The sequence below is a fragment of the Apiospora hydei genome (assembly GCF_038363865.1).
Source record: "Apiospora hydei strain CBS 114990 chromosome Unknown utg000003l_segment0_segment0, whole genome shotgun sequence".
NCBI classification, from domain to species: domain Eukaryota; kingdom Fungi; phylum Ascomycota; class Sordariomycetes; order Amphisphaeriales; family Apiosporaceae; genus Apiospora; species Apiospora hydei.
Genome location: NW_027117362.1, coordinates 991547 through 1006241, shown reverse-complemented (window position 1 = coordinate 1006241; position 14695 = coordinate 991547). Strand labels below are relative to the sequence as shown.

General features: G+C 53.8%; 7 protein-coding genes across 7 annotated transcripts; 5 read left to right on the top strand and 2 right to left on the bottom strand.

Moving 5' to 3' along the window:
* Positions 1-21: 21 nt before the first annotated feature.
* On the bottom strand, positions 22-1511 carry PG997_002129 (uncharacterized protein; the record flags this gene model as incomplete). The annotated part of the gene is made up of 2 exons (XM_066806444.1): positions 22-520; positions 574-1511. 2 exons carry the CDS (start codon positions 1509-1511, stop codon positions 22-24), a joined length of 1437 nt encoding a protein of 478 aa, XP_066673740.1.
* A 546-nt stretch (positions 1512-2057) lies between these two features.
* On the top strand, positions 2058-2276 carry PG997_002128 (uncharacterized protein; the record flags this gene model as incomplete). Its single annotated transcript, XM_066806443.1, has 1 exon — positions 2058-2276. One exon carries the CDS (start codon positions 2058-2060, stop codon positions 2274-2276), a length of 219 nt encoding a protein of 72 aa, XP_066673739.1.
* A 1023-nt stretch (positions 2277-3299) lies between these two features.
* Positions 3300-3833, top strand: PG997_002127 (uncharacterized protein; the record flags this gene model as incomplete). Its single annotated transcript, XM_066806442.1, has 2 exons — positions 3300-3614; positions 3660-3833. The coding sequence occupies 2 exons, from the start codon at positions 3300-3302 to the stop codon at positions 3831-3833; spliced, it is 489 nt and encodes a 162-aa protein (XP_066673738.1).
* Positions 3834-6356: 2523 nt separating this feature from the next.
* On the bottom strand, positions 6357-8129 carry PG997_002126 (P-loop containing nucleoside triphosphate hydrolase protein; the record flags this gene model as incomplete). The annotated part of the gene is made up of 3 exons (XM_066806441.1): positions 6357-6842; positions 7102-7455; positions 7527-8129. 3 exons carry the CDS (start codon positions 8127-8129, stop codon positions 6357-6359), a joined length of 1443 nt encoding a protein of 480 aa, XP_066673737.1.
* A 1223-nt stretch (positions 8130-9352) lies between these two features.
* Positions 9353-11003, top strand: PG997_002125 (uncharacterized protein; the record flags this gene model as incomplete). The annotated part of the gene is made up of 2 exons (XM_066806440.1): positions 9353-9739; positions 9783-11003. 2 exons carry the CDS (start codon positions 9353-9355, stop codon positions 11001-11003), a joined length of 1608 nt encoding a protein of 535 aa, XP_066673736.1.
* An 809-nt stretch (positions 11004-11812) lies between these two features.
* PG997_002124 (uncharacterized protein) lies at positions 11813-12340 on the top strand (the record flags this gene model as incomplete). The annotated part of the gene is made up of 1 exon (XM_066806439.1): positions 11813-12340. One exon carries the CDS (start codon positions 11813-11815, stop codon positions 12338-12340), a length of 528 nt encoding a protein of 175 aa, XP_066673735.1.
* Positions 12341-13566: 1226 nt separating this feature from the next.
* PG997_002123 (uncharacterized protein) lies at positions 13567-14665 on the top strand (the record flags this gene model as incomplete). Its single annotated transcript, XM_066806438.1, has 2 exons — positions 13567-14215; positions 14322-14665. The coding sequence occupies 2 exons, from the start codon at positions 13567-13569 to the stop codon at positions 14663-14665; spliced, it is 993 nt and encodes a 330-aa protein (XP_066673734.1).
* Positions 14666-14695: the final 30 nt, after the last annotated feature.

Here is a 14695-nt window from a genome sequence, read left to right as displayed (position 1 = left end):
GATTTATTGCAAATATGACTCTCACGCCTTGTATACCTTGAACCCACCTGGGACCCTCTTTTGAAACACCCCATCCGGATCATACTTGGCCGACACCACCTTCAACCTCTCCACCGCCTCCCGCCCATAGCTCGCCAGCGGGTTCTGCGACGGATCGCTATAATTCAAATACAACCAGCGCGTCCCCGCGTCCAGCTCCGCCGCTGCGGCCTCGATATCGTTAAAGGCCGTCTCGATGTGCGGCGCCGCCGCCGCGTGCAGCTCCGGCGTGTCGAACTCGGCCATGATCAGGAACATGACCGAGTCGTGGGGCACGTCGCCCAGGCCCACGGTGTCCAGGCCTTTGGACTTGGACTGCGTCCCGATGTTCCGGAGGACGGGCTGGATCACGTAGCCGAGGGAGAACTTGGCGTCGGCCGGCGCGAGGTCGCGGACGGTTTGCGTGAGCTGCGCGGAGCGCTCGTGAGTCTTTTGGACGAGGCGGTCGTCGTACTTGTAGCAGAGGGTCCGCCAGGCGGTACTGTCACCGTCAGTCAGTGGCGATTCTATAAGATAACAGACATGTGCACTTACAATTTCCCGTTTGGCACCTTGATGGAGCTCGCAATCTTGTATATCGAAGTCGAGCCCATCTGTGCAAAGTTAGACGGCACCTCCAGCGTCTTCCGATACATCTTCGCGTCCGCATCGCCATCGAGACCCATGAGAACCGTCATCCACGATACCTCGTCTCGGGCCGAGTCGTACGTCCAAAACAGCATAAAGGCCCCGCTCGGGTCCTCGGACGCATGGCGCATGTAGTCCCCGTACGCCGCGAGGAGGGCCGGCCCGGCCTCGTCCGAGTACATGGCGAACCCGCCCCAGCACGTCTTGGAGTCGAAGGTCTCGAGATCAAAACGAGTGACGACGCCGAAATTGTTGCCGCCGCCCTTGAGCGCGCGGTAGAGATCCGCGTTGTTCTCGCTGTCCGCCTCGACGACGCGCCCGTCGCCCAGCACCACCTCGTACCGCACCACCGAGTCGCACGCCAGCCCCGTCCGGCAGTTGTGGAACGACAGCCCGCCGCCGGTCAGGTACCCGCCCACGCCGACGTCGCCGACGCGGCCGCCCGTGACCATGGTGCCCGCCTTCTCGACGACGGGGTAGACGTCGTTCCACTTGGCGCCCGGCTGCACGGACGCGAGTTTCGTCGTCGGGTCGTACGTCGTCCCGCGCAGGCGGCCCAGGTCGATGGTGACGCCGTCGGTGATGTTGCTCGCGCCCGGCCACCACATGTGGCCGCCGCTGCGGATCGCGAACTGGACGCCGGGGACCGCGACGATGGCCTTGACGGCGGCCGAGACCTCGGCGGTCGTGCGTGGCTGCACGATGGCCCAGGGCCGAAGGCGGGCGCCGAGGGACCAGTAGGTGTCGATGCGCATTTTGTACAGCGGCTTTTCGGGCAGGAGCAGGACGTCGCCGAGTCCCGCATCCCGGATGCTGTCTAGGACGGTTTCTCTGGTGGATGCCATTGCTGCTGCAAAAGGGTGCTTAGGGTGGTAAAGCGAGCAATGTTGGACATGGTGAGGCGGCAATATATACTCCGTCTGGGCATGAAGTCGGTTGCTGACTGAGCGGGAGGGGCTTGCAGGGTTGCACAAATGCTACGGTTCTAAAACGAGAATATTTAATAATGGGGATGCTTTCATTTAGCTCGTACGATTGCAGTAAGTTGCGGGTCAACCGCGGCACGGGAGACGCTCCCGAGCTCTTGGATCAAAAGGAGGTATGTTTCGTGAGATTCGAGAGCTGCAATCTAGATACCGACATATATGTACGTCCGAAGTTCAGAGATGGACGATCGACGACGCTGGGGAAAAGAATTGCTGCAGCGGCAGTGATCCAAGGAATTTGATTGGCCGGCTAGTTCACACATGTCAGTGAGGAACACGTGCTTGTGAGCATGTCTTTCTCGGCGCCATGGCCTACGAAATATGTTCGTATCTGAAACATCCACGAATCACAGCCGCAGAGGGGCGATACAACGCGCAAGAGGCTCAAGTTATCGGAACGTGCCCATGTCGTATTCCTGGTCTATCCGTCAGTTCGCACACGACCGACCAGCCAATGATGGCCCGAGTCCCGACGATGAGCCCAAGCGGCGGCGGGGAACCTGGGCAAGGGTGGATGCCGCAAGCAGCAAGAAGCGGAGCCGCACGACCGATCGTACGAGTCGTACCCAGACATTCCAGCGCAACGGCCAGGACAGCTTTCTCCGGCTGCTCAGCGCAGTATAGCGGTGGTCCGGAGATTGGCTATCTACATCTGCAAGGCACCATGCCTCCCTCTGCAACCAACAGCATAACCCGGATTTCACTGCCCCACCGGCCTCATCGTCCTTCTTCGCATTCGAACCGGAATTGATTGGCCACGAGCAGTTTCCGCCCCAAATCTCCTGTCGCTTTACTTGGTCCGACTCCAGGGTATTTATTGCCTATTAATAACTCTGCACCGCCGCCTTCTCCCGAGCCAATCACATCAGTACCGTAGACCCAGGGGCCCAATTCCCCAGACACTAGCATAGCGTCGGCACAGGCCGATAAGCTGGTCCCTAGCAGTATGGACTGGCCGGCAGGGTTCTACTAGCCACCCGGCCCTGGAAGCCAGTGCCGTCACCGAGGAGCTCGCTCGAACATACCAGAGCTGCAGAGACGGAAAATGGTGTCTGCCCAATGATGGTGTGAGTGAGCGCGGTTTTGTGATTGGCTTCCTCGGAGTATATTTTGACAAATAAAGGAAAAAGCAGAACACAAGCAGGCTGAAAGTCTGAAGCCTGGGGACTGGTATGAAATACACGAAACAAGACCCAATAGCCATGGATCTACGGATGTTGAGTACATCCATCTCTTCTGTCACCTCTTCTTCGTCGACGAGGTACTCTATAAGAATGACGTTGTGGCAGTGGGCAGATGCCGTTACTACTAGAGCTGCCGATGTAGGCCGGGATATCCAAGTATCTCACTCCCCACCGGGACTGGTTGGTGGAAGTCATCTGTACGTGAAATATCCCCTCGACGGCTAGAAAACAGCCCCCTCTGCTTTTATTCATTTAGTATCCGCCAGCATCATATCAAATTTAACATGTCACTTTGGGTACAGTCAAGAGCTACGAAATGGCCCGGCAGTATTGGTCAGAGAATATGTAATGTATTCTTGTTGGGTATCAGCAATACCCGAAACGTCTCGAAGTACGTATTACAAAAGAAGGTAACACATCGCAAATTTCTCTATCCGTGCTTTACTCAATCTCATGGGTGGTTATGCCATTGCTTTCCGATGCACACCACCAAACGAACCATCGTCGATCCTTGCGTGGGAGACTAGGCAGAAACCTTGCCTTCCCCGCCCACTTTGTGCTTCATGGCCACACAACTCTAGACCACGAGCTGGGCGCTGTCGATCTCGGCACCAAACTTGGCGCAGACGTTGTTGCCCGTGGTGCTGCCGAGCTTGTTACCGGACGCGTTCTTCCCGCTGAAGAAGTTGATCTGGGTGCTGTCGGCGCTGGAGCCGACCGAGATGGAGAGGGTGCCGGTCGACGGGTTGTTCCAGATGGGCTGGCCGCTGAGCACGTAGTATGAGCCCTGCGAGGCGCCGGAGCAGTCCGAGGAGGTGTGGAGGGTGAGCATGGCGCCGGGGCTGCCGAAGCCGGCCGAGACGATGCCGCCGATGTTCAGGTTCAAGCCGCGTTCGGTGGATTGGTCGGCCATGCCGCCGGCGGGGAGGCCGAGCACGGCGAGGCTGAAGAGGTTGAGGAACATGAAGAGGACGGTCTTGAACATCTTGGCGGTTGATGAGGAAGATGGGTGTTGACTTGAGAAGAGGTAGTCTTGAGTTTGGGCGACAAGAATGTGTCAGAGAAAGAGCGTGGTGGTTGTGGTATGGATCTGCAAAAGAATGTCAATACCTTAAGTATTTATGTGGTTTGGATTCTGAGACATCAAGCCTGGGAACGATGCGGTAATTGAAAAGAAAGGAACGAAGACGTCAAAGAGGTTGACTTACCTTGGTAGGCGAGAACCCCTGTTGAGATTGTTTTGATTAGAGTGGCTTGTGCGACGGCGATATTATGGGGATGTGTGACAGCAGGGGCTGCTAGATGATCAGTGGTCACTGGCGGTAGCTTCGATCACCGGGTCTGTGTGGAGGAGGTTGCGTTGCTGATGGGGTCGAGAAGGGAAGGGATGTGCGGATTTGTGGGAAGCAGACCCTGCTTAAATAGGAGAAATTGGAAAAGAATCAATTGAATGCAAGAGACCATTGAATTTCATGCGACTACCATCTGCCATCGGGACTTGCATCTATCGACGTTGGGTGAGAAGGGAGCTGGCAGGCACCCCGTCACTTCGTTTGCATTTTGACAGTTGGTTGGCCGTTTTGACGTTGGTTGATCGAGGTTGGCGCCCTGCATTCACTGGCAATCTGGGCTGTCAAGTGCACATCCTCCGGGGTAGCGTCGAGATCAGTCATGCTCGTTAGATTTAGATCACCATGCTGCACGTTGCCAATCCTGGATTAAAAATGGCATGTCCCCTATGCACGTCTGCTTGCTGGAGGGCAGAGGGTTAGGTGTTAGGTGTGTTTTGGTTCGGCAGGTTCTGGGCAGGGGTCTGAGAAGGTCCATGCCTGCATGCCAAAATACCTGGTGGGGCGCTCTGACCTCAGCAGCCAGCCTGCCAGCTGCAAGGGACAAGGTTAAATGCTAGCTCAGCTTCCTTCAGCAAATGGCATTGCATTGCTTTAGTGTGTACTCGCTCGAGTGCGACAGATGCAACACATGCGAGTCACTGCTGCTGACAGTTATTGTAGGTAGATCACCAGACTGCTTGGTAGCTCATGCTCGATCACAAGAACAGATGTTGGTGCTGGAGATGATTGGTTATGCAGGTTTTGGACTTCCAACGCCCAAGTCAGCCATGGATGCAAGGCTCAGAATGAAGGCACCCAGCACATCTCAAAATGCATGTCAATATGGCACTAATCAAAAAAGAAAGCCCCCTGACATTCTGCCCTGGCCACTATGGCGTTGCCCCCAACGTCTAACCCTGAAACCCACGAACCAACCCCGAGATTGGATGGATTTCGGGCTACTGACCGTTACACTTCAGCTAATTTGGTTGTTCAACTTTGCTGTAGGGCTACGAACGCCCCACAGCCAATCAGCTTCTCTGCCGAAGACCGCCACCATGGTCAGTTGCACCAACGTCAATTTACGATTATGTTCTTTGACTTCGTTTGTGAGATTTCAGATGTAAGGCATGTTGAACTCGTACAGAGTGTCGTGGTGTGACATGCTAAATAGTGAGATTTGCAAATGAATGCGACCGCACCCGCATCCGTTCCGCACCTGATGGCTGAATTGCATGTGTTCCCCTCTAGTAACAACCAAGACTCGATGACGCTTTCGTACCAAGGGCGGCAGTCGCACTGACTCTTTATGTAATGGGTGCAACTTACGTCAGGATCAGCATTTGCCATGATGAGCGAAGCGCACCACGGAGTTCTAGGGCAACTAAAGCCCAATGATACAAGGTTTTCTTTTTATTCTTTTGCTTCTCGACTCATACCAGCGCAGGCCAGCAGAAGCAAGTGACTCGAAACCAAGCAAACCCAACACATATCGACTCAAAAAGAAAGTATTATGTGACTGAACAGCGACAACTTGGATAATATCAGCGAACCCATATTCATTTTGACATTTCGCCTCCCTTTGTCCCTGGCATGTAAAGGTTTCATATTACCAAGTGGACTTCTGAACCCTGGATGGACAGACTCACGTAGTGTAGTAGTAGATGTGGTTGTTCTGGTCCAGAAACTCGGGCTTCGCCGCAACGATCAACGCTTGCGTCTCTACGAAGGGAGAGGACCGCAGCCCAAAGGAACTCTCGCTCTTCGACGTCGACAACTAACATTGTCATCGTTGCTAGTGGTGCAATGTGCCACGTAAATGTACTATGAAATAGGTAGGGGTGTGGAATCTGAAGTGAATATAGAATTCCCTTGATGGCAGGAAAGCGGCCCTCTTCCTATCGCGACATTGAGTAAGTGCGATCGTCGAGCCGTCTCAGACGTTTCATATACCCAGCGCGGTAAGTGACTGGTCGAGATGGCATTCTGGCTTGTACAATTCTGCTGGTCTGTAGCTCTCCGTAGAGTACATAAAAACGATGGGGGCGGAATGGCCACATAGACACGCAGTCAAGCCCTTGCTTTACGATATCACAAATTTCCATTAAAGCATTCGCAATCTACACGCCGCTTCTAATTTAGGGTTTGGATACTGCCCATTTTGGATACTGTTTGTATAGTCCAATACCCTACTCCAATACCTCCGTACCCTCGACGTTGTCAGCTTGGATCTGCTCGGTCACCCACGAAGCGATATTGCTGCAAGCACCAGCAGGATCGTTGCGATGTTGAAGCAGAAAGTTCCCTAGCTTTGCCGGGGTGATACATCCTTCGGGGATCTGCTGGGAGAACTGTTCGCCCATCTCCCGCAGCGTGTCGTTGCTATCCGATTCTCCAATTTGGCCGATCGTGCCGTCCGGATCGTCTAGCTGGTGCAGAAACATGGTCTTGGCGCACTGTTGCGTGATGTGTCCAATATACAAGTGCATATCCGCACGACCGGGTCGCTTCAGGGCTGCGTCAAGATTCTCGGCGTGGTTCGTGGTCATGATGACAATACGGCCCCAGGGTGAGGCAACGCCGTCCAGGACGTTGAGCAAGCCTGTGAGTGTAATACGAGGACCCGACTGCCATTCTTCACGACGGGAACAAGCAAACTTATTTGCGTCGATATCCTGTGATGCAATGTCAGTTCCCAGTATAGCAATTGTTAGCGGACTTTGAAAGCCTGTGTAAGCCGCAGCTATGAGGCTACTATGCTCGTATGCCATACGAATGGTGGTCCTGCCCTCTTCAATACCGTCGACGCTGCAATCCAGGCCAACCGTGTATCATACTTGCGCCATAATCACCACGAAGACCGGAAGGCCTGCACCCTCAGGGATATTGCAGCATAGTAGCCCCGATAGGTATTAGGGAAATATGAATACGAACCTCAAGGAGCACAATTGACCGTGGTGCAATGGACTTGAAGATACTCTGAAGGCCGACGTCGTCGCTTATGCTGCCTAGGTCGACGATATAGACAGGAAGATTGAAGTGGCCGGCGAGAGCATTGACGAGACTGGTTTTCCCCGTACCTGGCGGTCCATGCAGGAGATAGCCTCTGCGGTAGGGGATGCCTCTGTTGATATAGTATTGCTCTGCCTCCGGATTGAGGTATTTGGCCATGTCGTCGACAAGACCTTGCTTCATTCGCTCATCCAGGTACACCGTCTCGAGGGGTCGGATAGGCATCGTAATAGCACTGCCGAATCGGTCGTATTTCGACGTCATGAAAATTCGTATCTGGCCGTTATTGCGTTCGCTGGCGGCGACCCATGCGCGACATTCCTCGACGAAATTCTTGATGGGCTTACAAGAAAATCCCACAGTGGTGATTTGCAGCCGCGCCTCTCTTCTCCCAAACCCTCCTTTCCCGAACCGGAGGCGGATTTGGACATGTGGATCGCGAAGGGACGCCAACCGCGAAAGAACCAAACGGGCTGCTTGTCGGGATAGTACTTGGTATCGTTGGAGTTGGTCATAAGCGACCGATTGCGACGCTTTCCGCTTCCGAGGATATAGTAAGGCCTTTCCGAGCCAGCCATCAATGCCATGGGGTTTCGGGTGAGAAAGATATGCGTCATGGTCCATTTGATGATGTCGGAGGCTACGACATCGGTTTGTCGCACAGCGATCGACGGGGTGCAGAAACGGGCGAGGGACGGGACGAACAGACGGACGAGGCGGGCGAGGGTTCCGGGGACTCTGTATAATAGGGGCAAGCCGCTGTTATACAGGATATAAAGGCAGGTAGTCAGGAACATAGCTGCCAAAGGGTTGTGCCGGTGTCTGCCGAGAAAGGCTCGCAGCCAAGACGCGGCGAAGCCGGCTACGAACGGGCCGAACTTGGTTCTGATTCCATCAATAATGCCGGGAGGGTATGCAACGAAACTGAGAGTATTGGCGGCAGTAGACATGTTGGATCGTATCTACTGAGTTGTGGCTAGTCGGCTCAGGCTGGGTTCTGGTGACGGTTGCGTATTGGAAAGAAGCTCTAAGTGCTTCAACCGTGGATTACTTGCCCTAAATGAGCACTGTGCTCTCGGCGACAACTTCATTTGCACTTTACTGATAGGATGCCTTACCTCAGTATACCACATATCGCTTTACAAACCTTACAGTTAACGTCTAATATACGTGCCGCATGGATACAGCATAGGCGAGAGAGGTTAACCCAGTCATCATGCCTCACCCTTTCATGGTATAAGTGCACCAACGGGGGTTATGCCAGATTGGACCTGCGTATTAAATTACTCGGCGCACCAATGAATACCAAGAAGTACTATTGCACCGCCAATAAGGCTTTACTGATTTGCAGTGTCGTCCAATTCGTTGTTATCCAAATGACAGTAATAGTATACGCAGACAAGAGCTTTCGTCCATTGATGGACAACTAGTCGGTGCCCATTGTTTGGCTCTAGGCCTGCCAGCTCTAGGTCTGCCATTGTGACTTAAAGCCAGCAAGCTACTGAATCCAGACACTACCTGACCTATTTTACTTGTCAGTTGCGAGTGTTTCCATTACTACTTACTTACTAGGGAGGCCACCATCAGATCGAGGCTTCGACGAGATGACATGGCATATCCACCCCTAGCTGGTCCCTCGTGCTGGACTGATTCCACGCTAGGTTAGCTGTTCATGTCCCATAATAAACTACCAATATATAGAATCTTTCAAGTCGCTGCTTGATATGAAGTTCGGCGAGTTCGGACATCTTTCACTGGAACTCATGAGTGGTAAATGTTAGGTAGAGTGAAAGTGTGAGGGCTCACAGGGCATCCCCAACTGCCCTCAATGCTTGTGTTGAAAGGCATGTTGAAATCTCAAAGAGATGTTGCTGCCAGAAGGAAACTCTCGAAAGCAGTCACTAAGACGATTTGGCAAGAGGTTTCAAATGAACGATAAGTCATTGGCAATTCCATCACAGGTGTGCGGTTGGGTTTGAGCTTGAGGCCTGCGCCACCCCCTGTATGGCCTTCTACGGCTGGGGCTGTGGCGTTCGCACCACACCACGCAGCTTAGTCAGGTCCAAGCTCGAGTTTATCTCAACTTCAACCCTCAGCGCCAGCTCGCTCTGACATCAGTGAGATAATCTTGCGAGTTCCACCCCCAAGCTCCTTTCGACACCCCGCGAAAACGATGGATGCCAATCCTACTAATCCCAACCAGTACTATACCCACCCAATCCACCAACTCACGACGTCACAACCCTTCGACGCGCAAACGCAGCCACAACTTCAATCGCAGACCCTGTTGCCGCCAACACACGATTCAACTGCTCCAGCGGCGACCGATAGCAATGGCGCGCCTCCAACGGCGCCAGGGCGAACCAATGCCATCCTAGTTCAAGAGGCGAACGGCAGCAAGCGGAGGACCAAGGCCGACGAATTCCGACTCGAGGTTGAAGAGCGAACGCGCAATGGCGAGAGCTGCGAGCAGATATCCGCCGCCTTGAACGCCCGCGGCGTCCAGGTTACAGACAAGACCATAAGCCGTTGGAGGATTACATGGGGTCTACGCAAACGAGTACGCTCTATCCCTTTGTCCCACGGAATCGCACAATTCCTAGCCTAGCCAGACGCCGCTGACCGCGACTGTTTTACAGGCCGTTCGAAAGTCGACCAAGCCCCTCAAACCTGACCATTTGCGCCTCAACAACCAGATTCGCCAGCAGCGTCGCAAGGCCGAGATCACGCGCATGTCGGAGCAGAGCCTTACGCCCGAGGAGATTGCCACGATCATGGCCGGCCGCGGTATGAGCTTGAAGGACGGCGCCAAAACCATCCTCCGCCTGCAAACAGTCTGGGGGCTGCGAGAACTCGACCTCACGTCGCGGCAGAGGAATGCACGCCACAATGCGCAGCGCCAGGCCAAGAACCAACAAGAGAAGGAGTTTACCCAGTATGCGCGGGAACTAGGTCTCGACAACCCCGCCGAATGGGTCAAGCGCAAGATGAACGAGCCGCAGGTTCTTGAGAAACGAAAAGACCAGACCATGAGGATCATGACGGAAATGAACCCAGAACTAATTTCCGACTCACCAGGTCCTGGCCGTGGCAGAAGATCCATAGGCGCGACTACCGCTTCTGACACTGCAAAGCAAACAAGTCACAAGCCCAATAGTCACGCCAATGCTGGCGATACTGATGCTGACGGAGAGTCTGTTAGCCCCGACACGGCACTTCAAAATGCGGCGCGGAGAACACTGAGGTCGACACAGCGTACTACTGTGCCTGCTTCCCAGCCTCCGTTTGCTGACAACGAAGACGGTGATCCAGATGACTCCGATTTCGAACCGGAGGCTGTCCTGGCTCATGTAAGTCAGCCTCGTAACTCCAAGGCTGTGCGACATCCTGCTACAATGCTTAACAACGAAAGCGATGATGACGCCGGAAGCAACTTCCACTTCGACCCGGACCTACCCCAAGGTATAGACCATGACGATGACACAGGTTCGGAATCCGAAGTTGGCAATGGTAACGTAGAGCATATGGAGATAGATGCGTCTGGACACACAGCTCCACCGGCTGGATCCGCCCCGGCTAGCTATGCCCATGCCACCACAACCTTTGCCCCTCCATCCAGCGAGTTTGACGCGCTTCGCAGCTTGATCAACTCGGCAACTGCCTGTATTAATGCTGCCCAGTCCGCCCGAGATACCCTCGAGGCCAGGCTCGCAATGAGGCCGACGGCGAATAGTCTGACTGGCATGCCGCCTTCGGCGCAAGACGTGGAGGCTGCGCGGTACAAGCTGAAGGATGCCGCTCGGCTGATACTTGAGACCCTTTAATTCACCCGCGTAGCAGTTGAATGTAGCATATTAGCGAAAGATGTGAATGCAGAGCCTGATATCTTCACTTGATCAAATTATGACGCTGATGACTATGGTGACACTGTCATTCGATGACTGATGCATTAAGTACCAAACGGCATTGGAGAGCTACAATGGTCAGGGGTCAACCGCCTCCCTAGCCGGGCTTTTCAGTGTGCATCAGTCGGCGCATCTCCATCAATCCCCATTGGGGGTCGAATTTGAAACGGAGTAGAAGAAGAAAAGCAACTACAACTAAAACTACCCACCGATCTATGTAGGACCCATGTGGTATATAATTCTGCTTGGGTGAGCGCTGGACGGGCTGCAGTTATAACACTATGCAAATGCAATGTATTTGACCTGCTACCCAGGCGCCTGAGGTAGTTGAGAACCCAACTGGCTACACTGTGTGGACTGGTCGTATACGAGAACACCAAGGATGGATGTTAACTTAAATGTTGAATATATACTACTCTATGAACCATTATTGGCAAATGTATATCTGAGCAGGTAGCCCTATCAATCAGTTCCACATCCATTAAGAAACGAGTTACACCCAAAGTTTATCAGGAGCAGTTCCGGAGATGGAGGAAGAGCAAAAGGTTCATAAGCATTTGGGCTTTTTCAGCAGATCTGAGCTCTCCTACATCGCTTCTATCTACTACAAAGTTTGCTCGATTATTGTCCCCTGTTCGGTGATTGCTTTTCAGATCGTCGCACCTTGCAGGCACCATCTATACCTAAGGGAATAAATTACCAGCATTGCAAGATCCAGGAGTCGCAAGATGGCATCGGGATCCAGTCGGAATAACTCACAGGACCAGCCAAGGCTCATCGACATCACAGCCTGGCGCGCCATCTCCTCGCCCGACGTGATCTGCTACCTCGTCCCCCGACTGGGCGAGGCCGGCCCCTGCGTGGCCCGGCTGGCCGAAGGGCCGCACTCGATGTCCAAGCACGTCATCCCTCGGCTGCAGAAGGACGACCACTGGGCCACCCACGCCATCGCGCTGCGGCTTTCCTCGGGGCTCGTTGACCCCCTTCGGGGCTTCACGTTCGGCCGCGGCCCGAAGTGCGATGTCCCCTTTACCAGCAAAGCGGTCAAGAAGGATTGCAACGTCGGCTTGGAACACTTCCGCATCTTCCTCGACGAGGAGACGGGCGTGCCGGTGGTCCAGGATAGCTCGGCTGTGGGGACTTCGGTCGACAACGTCATTCTCCGGGCGTCGCGAAAAGGAAGAATTGCGGAGAGCAGCAGGACAGCACATCGCCATCGAGTGAAGAGAGAAACTCGAAGAATTCGAAGCCCCTGAAGAACGGATCTATAATCATCGTCGGTCTGAGCGACGGGGCCTTGTCGTTTTCCGTCCGTACCCCGCAGAATAGGACTGACGAGCATCGCGATTTGTACGAGAAAAACTTGAAGTCGTATATACGGCAGTTGCGCCTCAAGGTCGTCTTGGCAGTGGAGGAAAAGTAAAAAGGGCTTGAAGTGAGGTTACGGTCCAATAAACAATAACCTTTCTCCTACTCGGATCCTCTGACAGGGCGCTACTGGTAGTCGTGGTCCTGGGATGGCAAGCAGAGGGGGAGCGTCAGGTATCGACTTGGGAGGAATACCACCTTGTGGGCGGTCTTACTCCAACTCCCGCTCGTTGACAAGTCATCCCAGCAGAAATCAAAGAATCACGCCAGGCATGTTCCTCTGCTCTGTACGGACCCAATCCCACTTCCTATAACGCAATAGATGGAAAAGCCGTAAGGATGGCGAGAAGCATGAATGCAAGTTCCAGGCCGGCGAATCCGAATCCACTCCACGTCGGCAAGCAATATTGGTGTTATTGCACAGCTCATGTTCAACAAGCTCGTTGCTATCCCGCAACCTGTTGTCTTCAGACCTTCAAGTTCATCATGCTGGTGGTGATTTTTTCTTTGTTCGGGAAGGATTGGCTGTATTCTCCGGTCGTGTCTGAAAACGGCGCTTGGCTGGATGGCATTTCCAAGGACGGTGAGGCGGCGTCTGGGGTATTTGGCTCAAGTGATAATAGGCTGCGTGCTACGCCCGTCCAATGTGCTGTACCGAAGAATGCATGTATTGTACCAACTGCCATCAACGCATGTTGGATATTGTCTGTTATCTATAATAATAATAATAATGGCATAACTTAGTCAGGTAGTAATTACCGATTTTATCAAGTACCACATACTCAGTCGTCCAGCCAATAAATACACTCTACCTACGCAGCTGGACATGGCCTTGAAAAAGAAAAGATGCCAAGAGTAACGCAAACTAGCTGTCTTGGCTACATGGAAAAGCTCAGCCCTGGTTGGCTCGCTTTGGTAAGCGACGTAGCGGCATCACAATGGTGGTAAGATAAAGTGGTCATCTGTTGTTCCCACCTCATATCATCTAGGTGCCCAGCCTCTCGACCTTAAGAGTAATCCAGCCTGTCTATAGTTCTTACGACTTACCGATATGTCTTAAAGAGCATGAAAGTGTTGACTCTGAGACCCCAAAGAGATACTTTGGCCCTCAGTCATGTTGCCAATCACCATCAAGTGTCCGGGTTTGGCCCTGGCGCTGTACGTGCGCCTTGCAGCCGCTAATGGCTACACCTACTCCGGAGGTATCGACTTCCACGAAAAGGGCTGGGACGCCGCCTTCGGCGACCCCGGCGTCGTACACGACAACTTCAACCAGGCCGGAAACACCGAGTACTGGGTGAACATCGCCGCCGCCGATATTCCCCGTCCCGGATACGGCGGGAACGTGTCTTCGGCGCTGGCGCTTTCACTTCAACGCTCGCCCGGGGATCAGGATGAGACCATCTTGTCATCTACGGTAGTCCGGCGCCATCGTTTGGGTAGGAACGCCGAGGATTTGAACCCGCGAGGGGAGCAGAAGCCCATCGGCCCCGAACAGCCGAGCTATGACGACGAGTTCGAATCAGGGGGAGATGGATTAGTGATTAAGTATTTATGCGCGACTATCTACCACCTGTTTGACGAATCTCAGCAGCGTACACGTTATGACTATGGCGACTGCAGAAGCTTCCTCTCGGACGATTGCATCTCCAGTATGATGTCAGAGACTGACCGGTTCTGCGAAAATTCCCTCGGGAGAAAAGAGCCTCTTATGAGGTCCTCCGCTTTGTGCGTGGGAAGCGACTCGGCCGTCACGTTCGGTGGTGAGTTTTTCCTGCTTACTCCCTCCCCCAAAGGCGCAACCATCCATTTCATTTCCTGCTTCCTCGAGGGGCACCTGACCAAATGCTCTAATATAAACAATCACAGGCATACAGGATTCGCTGGAGTGGGATGCGTTCTGGGCCTACTACGGTCTCGAAACCCATGATCCCGCGGACAAGTCGGCGCTCGTGGCCATGCAGGAGGCTGTGGTGCCGATCGTCTGGCACATGCGGCAGTCGTACCCAAGCGGCGACCACGAGTTCACAGTGACCAGTGTGGCATGCGTTCGCGCAGGGGACATTCCGGCTCGGCCAAGACCTACCCCTACCACTACCAGGTCACCGGTGGTCACTGCTACGTCGACGGGTGTGTCGATGCCTGCGGCGACGGGAAGCGTGGAACGTTTCCTTGGGGCAGCAGTTTTGGCAGCGGCTTTGGTAGCAGCTTGAGACCCAAGAGAAGATGTACATACGGAGTGG